The sequence below is a fragment of the Stegostoma tigrinum genome, chromosome 9 (assembly GCF_030684315.1).
Source record: "Stegostoma tigrinum isolate sSteTig4 chromosome 9, sSteTig4.hap1, whole genome shotgun sequence".
NCBI lineage: Eukaryota > Metazoa > Chordata > Chondrichthyes > Orectolobiformes > Stegostomatidae > Stegostoma > Stegostoma tigrinum.
The window spans coordinates 75,877,429-75,895,038 of record NC_081362.1 but is presented as its reverse complement, the minus strand read 5'-3'; the positions used below and the strand labels follow the sequence as shown (position 1 = coordinate 75,895,038).

The 17,610-nt window shown below is 41.9% G+C and overlaps 1 protein-coding gene across 2 annotated transcripts in view; it reads right to left on the bottom strand.

The window, feature by feature from the left end:
• Positions 1-1,220: 1,220 nt before the first annotated feature.
• fh (fumarate hydratase) overlaps positions 1,221-17,610 on the bottom strand; it is a 54,543-nt gene continuing 38,153 nt past the window's right edge. For both annotated transcript variants that reach the window (XM_059648643.1, XM_059648642.1), the window contains exons 7-10: positions 17,001-17,204; positions 7,555-7,682; positions 2,096-2,249; positions 1,221-1,432 (exon numbers count right to left, since the gene is read on the bottom strand). In XM_059648643.1, coding sequence (XP_059504626.1) covers positions 1,290-1,432; positions 2,096-2,249; positions 7,555-7,682; positions 17,001-17,204 — 629 coding nt within the window. In that variant the 3' untranslated portion in view covers positions 1,221-1,289. The remainder of the gene's footprint in view (positions 1,433-2,095; positions 2,250-7,554; positions 7,683-17,000; positions 17,205-17,610) is intronic.

Genomic DNA, 17,610 nt, shown 5'->3' with positions numbered 1-17,610 from the left:
CAACCATGAGCAAGGGAGTGAGACCAACGGGATAAACCTTTCAAACCGCTGGCACAGACATAACGCCGCTATCGCTGTCTCACTTACTGCACAATTCTACAATAACTTGTATTTGTAAGTACTATAGTTGTAAAAATCTCATCTTTAATACCTAAACAATCTCATAAAACTGTACTAAAACAGATAAGATATAGATCTGTTTCTGTGTTTCTTAACATTGCTGTTATCTTTAAAAGTCCAAAGGCACACAGAAAATTGATCTGAATGTATAAAATACAACTTATCATTCTAATTATATTCAATGCCATGTGCACTTATTACATGTTCCAAACCTTAAGGCCATTGCAAGTATGAATGATTGTTTCAACATGTTGCAGTTAAGGCCAGTTTTAGAATGTTTGGGTTAGTGATCCCAGAAGTACCAAACCTACTAAACCCTTTAAAAATCACAACTTTGTGCAGATTCACATAAATATATGAATTCAGAACAAGAGTAGGCCACTCAGCCCTTTTAAATCTGCTCTGCCATTCAATAAGTTCATGGCCAATCTGATTCTAATCTCAACTCTCCAGTTCTGCATACCCATGATAGTCTTTTGTTCCCTTAGTAATCAAGAATGTATCAACCTATGCCTCAAAGACATTTAAACATTCTGTGCCCACTGCCTTTGAAGAAAGGGAATTCCCTATGACTCTGAGTCCTCAGAGGAAAAAAATCTCTTCATGTGTCTTAAATGGGAGACATCTTATTTTTAAACTATAACTCCTGGTTTTAGCTTCTCCCACAAGTGGGAACATCCTTTCAACATCCATCTGGTCATGTCTCCTCAGGATCTTTTTTAACTAAGTCACCTCTGGCTTTTCTAAACTCCATAGGAAACAGGCCTAGCTGTCTAGTCTTCCACGTAAGGCAAATACAACACATTCTTAATGATCAGATAAATCATTCACATTATTTCATGCCATGTTGTCAATATATTCTGGTTATGAAATGCAGTTTAGGTTTATCCAAAGCAAGCAGAAACATTTTACCCTCAAGTATACCTGTTAATTTAGCCACACACATTGCAGTAATTCAAAAAGAAATAGTGAGTATTATTCATATGAACTCAACAGTTGTGCTCCCTCTCTTTAACAGTAAACGTGTGGAGTAAACTTTGTGAATGGCAATATATACTGGACCCATAATAATAAAGGTTGCACAGCAGGACTGCAGCCAGCAGTTTTCAAAAAGCAAGTTTTTATTTTCCATTACTGCAGAACAATCAGATCACAAGTATTGTTAAATATTACTTGGGGCCAAGCATCTCACTTGGTTTGACCCACTGTTCAAATTGCTCTGGTGTAAGGAATCCCAACTTGACTGCCATTTCTTTTAATGTTGTACCTTCTTTGTGGGCTGCCTTGGCAATCTGTGCTGCTTTGTCATAGCCTGTTTGTAAGGAGAAGCATAAATAATTATTCCTTGGTTACAAACAATCCAGAATTATTCCATCTTTATGACAGATTGCATTTCACACAACTCCAGAGCAATTCATGCAACTGTATTTCATTCCGTTGCCTCCGATCAAAAACAAAATGATCAAAAATACACACTGAAGAACGAGGGGAGCTCTCACTATAGACTCCAAAGCCCACAACATGTCATGGTTTCTGGTACAATGTGGGCCATAAAACCTGGAAACCTCCTACTGGTTGCCATTTATCAATCTCCCTCAATCCTTCATGCTGAATCTCACCTGGAGGATGCACTAAGAGTACAAAGGCCATTATGTGTTCCAAATAGAGAATTTACATATTCAATGCTGACTGACTGACTTGGTTTAATCGTCACCAAGGCAGTCAACCAAGACCTGAAAGACACATCTGCAGACTGATTTTTATTTCAAATCAACAATACCACTCAGTAAAACCAAAAGAACTGTGAATGCTAGAAATCAGAAACTGCTGGAAAAGCTCAGCAGGTCTGACAGCATCTGTGAAGAGAAATCACAGTTAATGTTTCTGGTTCAGTGACCCCTCCTCAGAACAGCACAAATTTCCCATAGTAAAGAAAAAAGTAATAAAATTTATCATTAACGGACTACTCTCTTACCAATATGTGGGTTAAGTGCTGTCACCAACATTAGTGATTCATTCATTAACTTGTCAATTCTTTGTGTGTTAGCCTGAATGCCAACCACACAGTGGTCTGTGAAGGATACACATGAATCTCCAATCAGTTGGGCTGAATTTAGCACATTTTTGATCTGGAAGAGAGAAACCAATATATTGAAACATCTTGGTGGTTAGAAAATGCAATAAATGTAAAGAACTGAACATTGCTCAAGAGGGAGCTGGATGAACACAGCAGGCCAAGCAGCATCTTGGAAGCATTGTTCATCCAGCTCCACACTTTGTTATCTCGGATTCTCCAGCATCTGCAGTTCCCATTGTCTCTGAACACTGCTCAATTTTTGTGTCCCCAAACGTATCCAAATCAGGGATGATGACTAATATGATGACAAACATCTTTTCCTTCCCCAACACAATGATTCTATTTTATTCTGATTCTTATAAAACACCAACACAGGCAGAACAACCTATTCGTTTTAAGCAACTGAAGCAGTTTTGTTACAAAGCAACTGTGAAGACCCACGGAAAACAATAAATTCTGACAGTGGCAAACTTGGCTGATGATGCCAACTGTTTTCATCTTTTCATTTCAAACAACCAATCTCAAAATATTTGCAGATAATGACTTTCACGCATGTTCTTTCGGAGGGCAGGAGCAGAAAGGCAACATGAATAAGGGAAGGATATTAGACTTGTGACCTCAACTCATCACTAAGCACTTCACAACCAAAGAAGCACTTATGAAGTGTAGTCACTGCTGTAATACAGAAAAATGTAACAATCAACTTGGACATGGCAAGGTCCTCCATAAATTATTGTTACCAATTTTTGAGATTGGTTGTTTGAATCTCTTTGGCTTTACTTTCAAAGCCCTGATGACCCATAGTGATAATTTGAACTTTTGGTGTGGAATTGTTGCCTCCTATTTTCTCCTACCACTAATTAACAGTGAATAACTGCACTTGTCCTTTACCATTTCCGCATTAGCAGTGCAGAATATATCACTCTAGATATCGATCCAAGACCCAAACTACAATCTAACAGGAAATGAAGTCTGAGGATTAATGTTATTTCTGGTTGCAGCAGCAGCACGAGCAGGAGCTTGGAGCAGGAGCCTGTCGGGAAGCCAGTCAGTCACTGTTTTTGAAACTTTAAAAAGCTTACCTCGTGAATAGACGGAGGTATGCTCAGCAGGAGCGGACACAGGACTGGTGAGTGACTGAGGTAATATATTTGTGTGGTTGATTGGTAAAGTAACAAGTTTATTTTTTATTCTTTATTTTTTAAATCTCGGGAATTTAGAATACTGGGACCGGAGGTCAGGGCAGTTGAATGTTCCTCCTGCAGAATGTGGAGGTAAGGGTCACCACGAGTGTCCCTGGTGACTACATCTGCAGGAAGTGCACCCAACTCCAGCTCCTTGAAAACCGCGTTAGGGAACTGGAGCTGGAGCTGGATGAACTTCGGATCATTCGGGAGGCAGAGGGGGTTATTGAGAGGAGTTACAGGGAGGTAGTCACTCCTCAAGTACAGGAAAAAGGCAAATGGGTTATGGTCAGGGGACGGAAAGGGAACCGACAGGCAGTGCAGGGATCCCCTGTGGCCATTCCCCTCAACAATAAGCATACCGTTTTGGATACTGTTGGCGGGGACGACTTATCAGGGGAAAGCAGTGGGGCACAGGTGTCTGGCACAGAGTCTGTCCCTGTTGCTCGAAGGGAAGGGGGAAGAGGAGCAGAGCAGTAGTCATTGGGGTCTCCATAGTTAGGGGGACAGATAGGAGGTTCTGTGGGGATGAGAGAGACTCACAGTTGGTGTGTTGCCTCCCAGGTGCCAGGGTGCGTGATGTCTCTGAGATCCTTAAGGGGGAGGGAGAGCAGCCCCAAGTCGTGGTCCACATTGGCACCAACGACATAGGTAAGAAGAGAGATGGGGATTTAAGGCAGAAATTCAGGGAGCTAGGGTGGAAGCTGAGAGCCAGGACGAACAGAGTTGTTGTCTCTGGTTTGTTGCCCGTGCCACGTGCTAGTGAGGCGAGGAATAGGGAGAGAGAGAAGTTGAACACGTGGCTACAGGGATGGTGCAGGAGGGAGGGTTTTGGATTCTTGGATAATTGGGGCTCTTTCTGGGGTAGGTGGGACCTCTACAAGCAAGGTGGTCTTCACCTGAACCAGAGGGGTACCGATATCCCGGGGGGAAATTTGCTAAGGCTATTCAGGTGGGTTTAAACTAATTCAGCAGGGGGATGGGCACCAAAATTGTAGTTCGACGATAGAAAAGGTTGAGAGTAGGGTGGTACGAAATAAAGTTTCAGGGAAGCAAGATGGCACCAGCAAGCAAGAATTTGGTTTGAAGTGTGTCTACTTCAATGCCAGGAGCGTCCGGAATAAGGTGGGTGAACTTGCAGCATGGGTTAGTACCTGGGACTTCGATGTTGTGGCCACTTCGGAGACATGGATAGAACAGGGACAGGAATGGTTGTTGCAGTTTCCGGGATTTAGATGTTTCAGTAAGAACAGAGAAGATGGCAAAAGGGGCGGAGGTGTGGCATTGTTGGTCAAGGACAGTATTACAGTTGCAGAAAGGATGTTTGGGGACTTGTCACCTGAGGTAGTATGGGCTGAGGTTAGAAACAGGAAAGGAGAGGTCACCCTGTTGGGCGTTTTCTATAGGCCTCCGAATAGTTCCAGAGATGTAGAGGAAAGAATAGCAAAGATGATTCTTGATAGGAGTGAGAGAGACAGGGTAGTTGTCATGGGAGACTTCAGCTTTCCAAATATTGACTGAGAACACTATAGTTCGAGTACTATAGATGGGTCAGTTTTTGTCCAGTGTGCGCAGGAGGGCTTCCTGACACAGTATGTAGATAGGCCAACAAGGGGTGAAGCCACATTAGATTTGGTACTGGGTAATGAGCCTGGCCACGCGTTAGATTTGGAAGTAGGTGAGCACTTTGGTGATAGCGATCACAATTCTGTTATGTTTACTTTAGCGATGGAAAGGGATAGGTGTATACCACTGGGCAAGAGTTAAAGCTAGGGGAAAGGCAATTACGATGAGATTAGGCAAGATTTACAGAGCATAGGATGGGGAAGGAAACTGCAGGGGATGGGCACATTAGAAATGTGGAGCTTATTCAAGGAAAAACTCCTTTGTGTCCTAGATAAGTATGTACCTGTCAGGCAGGGAGGAAGCTGTAGAGTGTGGGAGCCGTGGTTTACGAAGGAGGTTTAGGATGAGATGTGAAGGCTCAGTTAGGGCACTTGAGGGCTACAAGGTAGCCAGAAAAGACCTAAATAGAGAGCTCAGAAGAGCCAGGAGGAGACATGAGAAGTTGTTGACGGACGGGATCAGGGTAAACCCTAAGGCTTTCTGTAGGTATTTAAGGAATAAAAGAATGACGAAAGTAAGATTAGGCCCAATGAAGGATAGTAGTGGTAAGTTGTGTGTGGAGTCAGATGAGATAGGGGAAGCGCTGAATGAATATTTTTCAACAGTGTTCAATCTAGAAAACGACAATGTTGTCAAGGAGAATACTGAGATACAGGCTACTAGACTAGGTGGGATTGAGGTTCACAAGGAAGAGGTATTAGAAATCCTTCAGAGTGTGAAGATAGATAAGTCCCCTGGGCGGGATGGGATTTATCCTCGGATCCTCTGGGAAGCCAGGGAGGAGATTGCCGAGCCTTTGGCATTGATCTTTAACTCGTTATTGTCTACAGAAATAGTGCCAGATGACTGGAGGATAGCAAATGTGGTTCCCCTGTTCAAGAAGGGGAGTAGAGACATCCCTGGTAATTATAGGCCAGTGAGCCTTACCTCAGTTGTTGGTAAATTGTTGGAAAAGGTTATAAGGGATAGGATTTATAATCATCTAGAAAAGAATAAATTGATTAGGGAGAGTCAGCACGGTTTTGTAAAGGGAAGGTCGCGCCTCACAAACCTTATTGAGTTCTTTGAGAAGGTGACCAAACAGGTAGATGAGAGTAAACCGGTTGATGTGGTGTATATGGATTTCAGCAAGGCGTTCGATAAGGCTCCCCACAATAGACTATTGTACAAAATGCGGAGGAATGGAATTGTGGGAGACATAGCAGTTTGGATCGGAAATTGGCTTGCTGAAAGAAGACAGAGGATGGTAGTTGATGGGAAATGTTCATCCTGGAGACCAGTTACTAGTGGTGTACCACAAGGGTCGGTGTTGGGTCCACTGCTGTTTGTCATTTTTATAAATGACCTGGATGAGGGCGTAGAAGGATGGGTTAGTAAATTTGCAGACAACACTAAGGTTGGTGGAGTTGTGGATAGTGACGAAGGATGCTGTAGGTTGCAGAGAGACATAGATGGTGGCAAATGGAGTTTAATGCAGACAAGTGTGAGGTGACGCACTTTGGTAGGAGTAACCAGAAGGTAAAGTACAGAGCTAATGGTAAGATTCTTAGTAGTGTAGATGAGCAGAGAGATCTCGGTGTCCATGTACACAGATCCTTGAAAGTTGCCACCCAGGTTGACAGGGCTGTTAAGAAGACGTACAGTGTTTTAGCTTTTATTAATAGAGGGATAGAGTTCCGGAACCAAGAGGTTATGCTGCAGCTGTACAAAACTCTGGTGCGGCCGCACTTGGAGTATTGTGTACAGTTCTGGTCACCACATTATAAGAAGGATGTGGAAGCTTTGGAAAGGGTGCAGAGGAGATTTACTAGGATGTTGCCTGGTATGGAGGGAAGGTCTTAAGAGGAAAGGCTGAGGGACTTGAGGCTGTTTCATTAGAGAGAAGAAGGTTGAGAGGTGACTTAATTGAAACATATAAAATAATCAGAGGGTTAGATAGGGTGGATAGGGAGAGCCTTTTTCCTAGGATGGTGACAGCGAGCACGAGGGGGCATAGCTTTAAATTGAGGCGTGAAAGATATAGGACAGATGTCAGAGGTAGTTTCTTTACTCAGAGTTGTAAGGGAATGGAATGCTTTGCCTGCAACGGTAGTCGATTCGCCAACTTTGGGTACATTTAAGTCGTCATTGGATAAGCATATGGACGTACATGGAATAGCGTAGGTTAGACGGGCTTGAGATCGGTATGACAGGTCGGCGCAACATTGAGGGCCGAAGGGCCTGTACTGTGCTGTAATGTTCTATGTTATTTAAAAATGCACACAGCCGTAAAGCTCCGCACATCCATAACATCAATTTATTTTTCTGATGAAGGGTCTAGGCCCGAAACGTCAGCTTTCCTGTTCCTAAGATGCTGCTTGGCCTGCTATGTTCATCCAGCTCCACACCATGTTATTGCACATCAATAACAGTTGGAGTTATAAGAAAATCAATTATTCAGCAAATCAATCAATATATTAAATCACTTTATAGGTAGAACTGCACATGGACCTACATATTTAAAATGAGCCAATTCTTGTGAATACTACCGGATTTCCTAGTACTTACTATCATCGGTTTGAAAACATTGAGCTCAAAGTGGCCATTACTTCCGCCAACTGAAACAGCAACATGATTTCCCATGACCTGTGCTGCAACCATGGTGATAGCTTCACACTGGGTGGGGTTTACTTTACCTGTCAAAACACAAAAACGCAATTAATATTTGCCATGTAAGTTATAATCACATACTACCAGAAATAGTAAATCTGATTCTGTTCTGACTGCAAAAGCATGATAGCACTAGATGGTCTTTTTAGCAACTTGAAGTGAAACTGCTTTCTGATTAGCAATTATCATGTCTAGACTGAACAGTCTTTCAACCAGCTGTGGTTCCCTAAAACCTAGTGGTGCAGTTTTTTTTTTAAGAAACAGAATCCTGCAGATGCCCAACTTGAAATAATCCTGGAAGAACTCAGCATGTCAGCGAGCATCTGTGGAGAGAGAAGAGACCTAATTTTTCAGGTGGGTGACCTTGTCTTTGAAAAAGTTTACGTAAAGTTTGAAGAAGAGGTGAAAGTGGGACAAGGACAAAATGAATGCTTGTTCTGTGGTGAAAGACAGGAGAGATGAACACTTAGCTTTCCCGGGTTGATTGTAATGGTGCAAGAAAAGAAACAAAGAAAGATGTGCCTACTGCAGATGTGATAATGTCAGAAAGAGAATACGAAACTTGCAAAGAAAATGAAAGAAAAAAAGGGGCAGGAGTTATAATCTGAAACTGGTGAATTCAATGTTGATTCCAGAAGACTGTAAAGTATTTAACTGAAAGTCAAGATGATGTTCATCAAGCATATGTTAACCTTCACTGAAACAGTGGAGAACAGAAAAGTCAGTGCAACAGCCAGGTGGATAAGTAAAAATGACAGCTGCCAGAAGCTAGGCATGAGCTCTGGGAATTGAAGGCAGTCATTCCATAAAGTATTCAACCAATCCGTGTTTGCTCTCCCCTACGTATGGGGGAGCATGTTGTGAGAGGTGAATGGAACAGACCAGGCTGAATGGAATACACACAAATCACTGCTTTACTTGGAAGGACAGCTGGGCACCTTGGAGGATGAGGAGAGAGAAGGCAAAAAGGGCAGGTGGTACATCTCCTGTATTTGAATTAAAAGGTGTTATGGGAAGGTTATGGGATGTTGGAGGTGACTTGGACCAAGAAATCATGGAGAGAACGGTCCCTACAGATGCTGAAAGGGGAGGATCTGGGAGGATGTCCCTTGATACTTAAACTGTGAACCTTGGTTCTGGACTCCCCAATATTCAGGAATATCCTTGCTTCATTTAACATGTCTAATTCTGTTAGAAGTGTGTACAATTCTATGAGATTTGCCCACTTCCCACCAACTCTTCTAAACTCCAGTGAATATAGCCCTATCCGAACCACTGTCTTTTCATATGTCAGGCTTGCTATCCCAACAGTCAGTCTGCTAAATCTTTGTTGCACTTCCTCCATAAGCAGAGCATCCTTCCTCCTTAAGACGACCAAACCTGCACACCATACTCCAGATGTGGTCTCATCAAAGCCTTGTAGATCTGCAAAAAAAAATGAACACTCCTGTCCCATTCTTGACCCCTCCCACAATGAAGGCCAATATACATCTGTCTTCTTCACTACCTGCTGCAACTGTGTGCTTAACTTTGAGCGAAAGGTGTGCAAAGATGCACAGGTCTCACTGCACCTCACCCTTTCCTAACCTATCATCATTCAGATAATAATCTGCCTTCGTGTTTCTGCTATCAAAATGAACAACCTCATATTTATCCACACTTCACTTCATCTACCATGCATTTGCTTACTCATTCAATCTGCCAAAATCACACTGAAACATCTCAGCATCCTTCTCAGTTCATCAAACCACCCAGCTTTGTGTCATCTATAAACCTGGAGATATTACATTTAGTTCCCTCATCAAAATCATTAACAATTGTTGTGAATAGCTGGGGGCAAGTGCTATCTCACTAGTCACTGACTGTCTAACAGAAAAAGACCTGTTTATTCTTACTCTTTCGTTCCTGTTGTCTATCTGTATCAGCACTCCAGTCTCACGTGCTTTAATTTTTCATGCTAATCCTCATATGCGGTTTATCGAAAGCCTTTCGAAAATTCAAGAAAATTGCATCTACTGGCTCTCGCTTATCAACTCTGCTAGTTACATCCTCAAAAAATTCCAGTAGATTTGTGAAGCATGATTTACTTTTCATAAATCCATACTAACGCTGTCCAATCTTTTCACTATTTTCTTGCTGTAAAATCTTTTAGACTGGACTCTTATCATTTTCACTATACCCAATGTCAAATAATGGTAGCTGTTAAGATAGAAAGTAAAGACAGGAAGAACCTTCCTGTGTTTCTGGGAGGGGAACAATTGAGAGCAGAGGTGCAGAAATTGGATTGGATTAGTCAAGAGTTCTCTCAACCACAGGAATGCTCACCTGAAGGAAAAACAGGGTCATGTAAGGATGCATCACAAGAACTGATGCAAAGGAGACTGAGAAACTGAGAGAATAGGAGGGAATCCTTATAGGATTTGAGTGCACATATACAGGAGTGTAGTCAAATTAACTGTGGGACTGTAATGGATTAGTTGATGGCCTCTCACCAGGAATGAAGACAGAGAAGTCAAAGAAGGAAAGGAAAGAGTCGAATATGGACCATGTAAAACAGAGAAAAGTATGGAAATTGGAAGCAAAATTTTATGACCTTTTCCAAGTCAGGGCACGAGCAGGCTAATGCAAACACGACTTGTAACTTTGCCCTGATGCAAGGTCACATTCTTGAAACATTTTCTCTCTTACAGATGTAACAGGACTTGCTCAGTATTTCCAGAATGTTCTGTCTCCAGGCAGTTTCTTGGTGTGTTAACACAAACACCAATCAGGTTCACGTGTAGTTTCCCAAACATTAATCACCTGAACAGCACTGATTTAGGACAGAACCTTCTTGATGGAACAAAAAAGGAAGCAGACATTTCTGCATCTGTCATGGTGACTGAAAGACAAAAAGCTTCCTCAACATGTCTCTCTTCTTGGTGATAAAGGAAATAAAAAGTAGACATATTGTGGCATCAGCACTAACATGGACTGATTTTATAAAAAACAATTTATGTCATTACCCGACACTCAATGCTGTTTGCTCAAAGGATAATCTTCCTTTAATCAGATGAGGTTGGGTGAAGGAGCTGTTTGCTTTAACTTGAACAGACTCTGTTTAAATATAGTCCATATTTTGTAGAGCCTGTGTCTTAAAATAGACTGCTCGTTGTAGGTTTGCCAGATGTCCCACCCCACCAACTCAATAACTGGCACAATGGCATCAACACTTACTCAAATGTTAAGAAAAAAAGTACAGGTGACTTCAGGCTGTTCTCACATCACACAACACACCTTCGCACTGGAGAAATACTGATACAAGTGGAGTCTTATCACATGTAGTAGTAACAGTCTTTTAAAAACCCAATGGTGCCTGACAGATAGATTTTCATTGATTTTGCTGTCAGGGCTTCATTTCCGTCTAAGCCCACAGAATCAAACAACCTTCATCTTACTGCCACGGGAACTGTGACTCTGTGGCCTTCAGCACACCTCGATTAACAACTGCAGCACCAGTTAAAGTTAAAAAAAAGAAAGTGACGTTTAATAGTTGAGCACTGCTGTTTCAGGATCTATTAAAAGAACCTACAGTGGTTACAGGAGAAACAAGTTTAGGCCATCCATCTGGGCTGCTGGTTGAGGCATGTTACATGATAACTAGGCCATTAGAGGAAAGAGAAAGAGTTTTAGTTAAAAAAAAAGCCAAAAGAAAGTGTATTGTACAATTCCAGCTAATTTACTGGACAACAGGAAAAAAAGAGGAAATCAACTTAAATTCCATGAAAAAGCAATAAAATTCGTAACAGAAAACAGCAAGTCACTAAAACCAATCATTTGAAAATAAGATTGCTTATCTTAGCAAAGGGGTCACAAGATATTCATTTATCACTTTAGTGAAGCTTTAATAGAATAAAAACATTTATCCAGTTGCACAGAAATGAAATATTTCTGAACTGAAAGATTTACTGTCAAAGCCTTATGACAGACACTTATCAGGGCAACCAAAAAAGGTTTAATTTAAAATGATCACAATAGTTTATACTGCAGAAGAAGTGTTGGCAAATCAGCTCTGATTGGTTGAGGCTAGGGTATGGAGAATATAACAAGGAACCAGAGACTCCCCAATGCTTTGGGAATAATTCAAAAGAAGCCAAGACAAAAAAAGCACAATGTATTTCTTTCCATTTGCAGAGAATAGGTCCCCGCATTTTAGCAGATCACAGTAAATGTAAGTGAGGCACATTATGATCTTGGCAGATTATCTTAAATTGGTTCAGTTCTTAGCATGAAGAGCCGACTGTTCCTTGTTACTTTGACTATGGTACTCAGTCACTCAGAGTCAAGTTGCCAACCAATCAGCAGCCAACTTCCTTCTCAGAATAAAAAAACTGCATTTGTCCTGATGAATGCACGATCGAGGTTTTGGCAAAGTGTCTTTTGTCAGCAATATTCAAGGTTTGTGTCGAATGGATCAGTGCCACTATTTGTACAAACAAATTATATACCGTGATAATCAATTTTAAAGCCCATATTTAATGTCACCACCTTTTTCCAAGATGTACGGGATGGCTGAATTGGAAGGGGGCCAACATGCTTGCAGGGAGATTTGCCAGTGCTATTCTGGAGGCTTTATACCAGTGTAGGGAGCAAACCAACAGAGAGAAAAAAAGTTGAAGATGGTAGAGAAGGTGAGGGGAGCAAATCAAATAGTTAATGCAGGCAAGAGCCGGACAGAGAATAAGGTAAGACTGATAAATTAAACTGCATTTCTTTAACGCAAGAAGTCTGACAGGTACAGCAGATGAATATAGGGCATGGTTGGGAACATGGGATTGGGATGTCATAGCTATTACAGAAATGTAGCTCTGAGAAGGATGGGAATGGCAGCTTAATGTTCCACAGTATAGATGCTGTGGGAAGAACAGAAAAAGAGGCAAGATAGGAGAGGGAGTGGTGTTTTTAGTTAGGGATAACATGGCAGCTGTACTTAGGGAGGTTATTCCTGGCAGATCAGCCAGTGAAATTATATGGATGGAACTGAGAAACAAGAAAGAGATGATCAAGTTGTTGGGATTGTATTATAGGTCCGCCCCCAAAAGCCCGCAGGAAATTAAGAAGCAAATATGTAAGGAGATCAGAGATATCTGCAAGGAAAATAGGGTCGTAATAGTATGGGATTTTAACTGTACATATACTGGGTCTGTCATGGTGTTGAGGGTTTGGATGGAGAGGAATTTGTTAAGTGTGTACAAGAAAACTTTCTTATTCAAGTATGTGGATGTATCTACTACAGATGGAGCAATACTTGACCTTCTGTTGGGAAATAAGGGAGGGCAAGCAACTGGGATTTTAATGGGGGAGCACCTTGGGGCCAGTGATGACAATTCTATTAGTTTTAAAATAGTTATAGAAAAGGGCAGATCTGATCAAAAAGTTAAAGTTCTAAACTGGGGTAAGGCCAATTTTGATGGTTTTAGGCAAGAACTTTCAAAAGGTGATTGGGGGGTGTTATTCACAGGAAAGGAAAGGTTGGGAAGTAAGAGGCCTATAAAAATGAGATGTTAAGAGTTCTGAGACAGTATGTTCCTGTTAGTGTGAAGGGCAAGACTGGTATGTGTAGGGAATGCTGGATAATTTGAGAAATTGAGGTTCTGGTCAAGAAAAAGGAGGCATAAATCAGGTATAAACATTTGGGATCGAGTGAATCCCCAGAGGATTACCAGGGCAGTAGCAGTATACTTAAGAGGGAAATCAGGAAGACAAAATGGGGTCATGAGATAGTGTTGGCAAATAGAGTTGAGAAGAATCTGAACAGATTCTTTAAGCACATTAAGAGCAAAAGAGTAACTAGGGCAAGAACAGGGCCCCTTAAAGATGTGGCTGTCTGTGTGTGGAACCACATGAGATGGGTGAGATATTCAAATAATATTTCATGCCAGTATTTATTGCAGAGAAGGACATGGAAGCTAGGGTACCTGGGGAAATAAATAGTGATGCCTTATAAAAATAGCTCGTATTACAGAAGTGGTGGTGCTGGAAGTTGTAAAATCTATAAAAGTAGATAGATCACCAGACCTGATTAGGTGCTTCCGAGAACTTTGTGGGAAGTGAAGAAAGAGATGGTTGGACCTCCTGCTGAGATGTTTGTATCATCAATAGCCATGGGTGGGCTGCCAGAAGACTCAACATTGGCTAATTTGGTCCCATTATTTAAGAAGGGCTATCAGGAACAGCCAAGGAACCACAGACCCGGTCAGCCTTACTTCAGTGGTGGTAAGTTGTTGGAGGGGATTATTCTGAGGGACAGGATTCATGTGCATTTAGAAAGACAGGAACTGATTAGCGATAGTCAACATAGCTTTGAGCTTGAGAAACCATGCCTCACTAACTTCATTGAGTTTTTTTGAAAAGGTGACAACGAAGATTGATGAGGGCAGAGGGGTAGACGTTGACTATATGGATTTCAGCAAAGTGTTCGTCAAGGTTCTGTGTAGTAGACTGGTATGTAAGGTTAGGTCACATGGGATCCAGGGGGAGCTAGCCAACTGGATACAAATTGGATTGAAGCTAAGAGACAGAGAGTGGTAGTGGAGGGTTGCTTTTCAGACTGGAGGCCTGTGACCATGCCACAAGGATCAGTGCTGGGTCCACTGTTTTTTGTCATTTATGTAAATAATTTAGATGGTATTATAGGAGGTACAGTTACTAAATTTGCAGGTGGCACCAAAATATGTGGACAGTGAAGATTATCATCTCAGTATACAATAGGACCTTGATCAAATAGGTCAATGGGATGAGGAATGGCAGGTGGAGTTTTAATTTAGATGAATGTGAGGCATTACATTTTAGTAAGGCGAACCAGGGCAGGACTGAAACAGATAATGGTACAACCCTGAGGAGTGTTGCCAAACAAAGAAAACTAGGGGTGCAGGTGCATAGTTCCTTGAAAGTGGAGTTGCAGGATGGTCACTAAGGCATTTGGCACACTTTCCTGAACACTGAGTATAGGAATTGACACGTTATGTTGTGACTGCACAGGACATTGGTGGGGCCACGTTTAGAATACGGCATACAATTCTAATCCCCCTTTTATAGAAAAGGTGTCATTAAACTTAAGAGGGTGCAGAAAAGATTTACCAGGTGGTTACTGGGACTGGAGGGTGTGTTGTCAGGAAGAGAGTGAATAGGCTGTGCCTTTGTCCCCTGGACCATCAGAGGCTGAGGGATTACCTTAATGGAGGTTTATAAAGTCATGAGGGGAATGGATAGGGTGAATAGCCAAGGTCTTTTCCCTGGGGTAGAGGAGTCCAAAACTAGAGGGCATAGGTTTAAGGTGAAAGAGGAAAGATTTTAAAAAGCACCTGAGGTGTAACTTTTTCATGCAGAGGGTGGTGCATGTATGGAATGAGATGCCAGAGGAAGTGGTAGAGGCTGATGCAATTACAACATTTAAATAGCATCTGGATGGGTAAATGCATTGGAAGGATTTAGGGGAATATGGGCCAAATGCTGGCAAGTGGGTCTAGGTTAGATTGGAATGTCTGGTTAGCGTGGATGAGTTGGACCAAAGGGCCTGTTTCCGTGCTCTGTGACTATTTATTTATAAGAGATAATGGGAACTGCAGATGCTGGAGAATCCAAGATAACAAAAAGTGTGAAGCTGGATGAACACAGCAGGCCAAGCAGCATGTCAGCGGCACAAAAGCTGATGTTTTGGGCCTAGACCCTTCATCAGGGAGCTTATTTTTATTTATTTTTAATTATTTATTATTCTTATTTATTTTTAACTTGTTTATAGGAGGTATCACTGGCTGGGCCTGACCTAGTTGTCCCCAAAATGCGTTCTTGAACCACTGCAATATATTTAGTGTAGGTTCACCCACATAGCTGCTAGGAAGACAGCTGCAGCCCCAGCCACACTGCAAGAATTGCAATATATTTCCAAGTTAGGTTGGCAAGTAGCTTAGAGGGAAATTCATAGGTACCCTTGTCCTGTTAGATCGTAGTTGTTGTGGGTTTAGAAGGTTCTGTTGAAGCAACCTTTTTGCTGCAATGCATCTTGTCGATGGCACAGACCACTGCCACTGTGCTTTGGTGGTGGAGAGAGGGACTGTGCAAACAGTCCCAATCAAGCGGGCACAGGATGGACGGTATTAAACTTATTGGAGCTGCATTCATTCAACCAAGGAGGAACAACTCCATCCCACTCCTCGCTGTGGATTGAAGATCGTGGACATTGTTACTCACCGCAGGAGTCTTACCTGCTTGTGCAGCCACTGTATTTATACACTAGCTCAGTTTGGTTTCAAATTCATGTCAACACCCAGGATGTTGATTAGGGGAGATTCAGCAATGGCAACGCAATGAATGTCAAGAGGCAGTGGTCTGCCTTTCTCTTACTAAAGACGGCCGCAGCTTGGCACTTGGGTGGTGCGCATATAATTTGTCAATTGTCAGCCCTAATCTGGATATTGTCCAGGTCTTGCCACATTTTGACAAAGACTTTCAGTATCTGAGGACTTCTGAATGGTGTTTAACATTGTTCACTGATGACTGCACATTGCCCTTTCCACCTTATGATGGAGGGAAGGTCATTGACAAAGCAACTGAAAATGTCTTAAAACTGAGATGACACACCAACAACCGCAACAATTTTGCTTTGTCCTTGGTATGATTCTAAGGGTTTTCACTGATTCCCATTGATTGTTTTGTTCGAGCTCTCTGATGTCAACCCGTGTGATCTTGATACCAAAGGCAATCATACGCACCTCCGTTCTAGAATTCATCTTTGTTCATGTCAGAACTAACACTGTAACAACGTCAGAAATCATCGAGAATCAGTAAGCTAATGTTATTCAAGTGCTGTTTAGTAGCACTCAATGATTGAGAGTATGCTGATGGGGCAACAATTGGCTGGGCAGAGTCTGCTCTGTTCTGGGTGCACAGGCCATACCTAGGCAACATTCCATATTGTCGGGTAGATGCCAGTGTTCTACAGCTGGACTGGAACAGGTTGGCTAGGGATGTGGCAAGTTTTGTAGCACAAATTTTCAGTACTATTGCTAGAATAGCAGGGCTTTTGCAGTGAACAGTACCTTCATTTGTTCAAAGTATTCTTCTGGCACATTTTGAAGCACAAATATTCTTTGACTCAACTTAGATTTTTGTAGGTATTCATTCAGTTCCATAAGCAGACAGCTGCTTCTATGCCCCATGGAGCTACTGAAAACGTGTTGAATAAAGTTTAAATCAGTTATAGATCCTGTTGCATGCATGTATTCCATACAACAAAAGTATCAACAGAACCAAAACAGCCACTTCAGACAGACAGTCACTTTGTTTTACGTAGATTGTGGGAGTACCTGGCATAATGCTGCTTCCTGGCTCATTTTCGGGCAAGGTAAGTTCACCTAAGCCAGAGCGGGGTCCAGATCCCAGAAAACGAATGTCATTAGCCACCTTCATCAAACTGCAGGCAACAACGTTCATGGCACCACTCAGTTCAACCAAAGCATCATGTGCAGCAAGAGCTTCAAATTTATTAGGCGCAGTCACAAATGGTAAACCTAAAAGAAAGCAAAGGCAACATTATTTTCTGTCGCTGGTCTGCATCAGCTATAGTTTACCTCCTGCCACTTGGGCTATAAGCACACATTCTGATGCACACTGAATACCACCCATTGTCAGAATAACTTCGGAAACCCAAATATTTCGCTGTAAAAAGGATAATGATGGTCCTGCCATCATTTGACAGCTTGATCCCACTGAACACAGATTTACCTCTTACTAATCAAAGCAAGATTAGTTTTGTTTCGCTGTGAACCAGAGGTGCAGGGATGTTATTTTTAACACAGGACAGCTGGAGAGGAGGAACAGAAAAATAGCAAAGACAAAAGAAATGCTTAAATACTTAGAACAGCTGAACAAGGAAGTTTTTAATAACAAGCTCAGTGTTTAACTTGTCAAAATTCA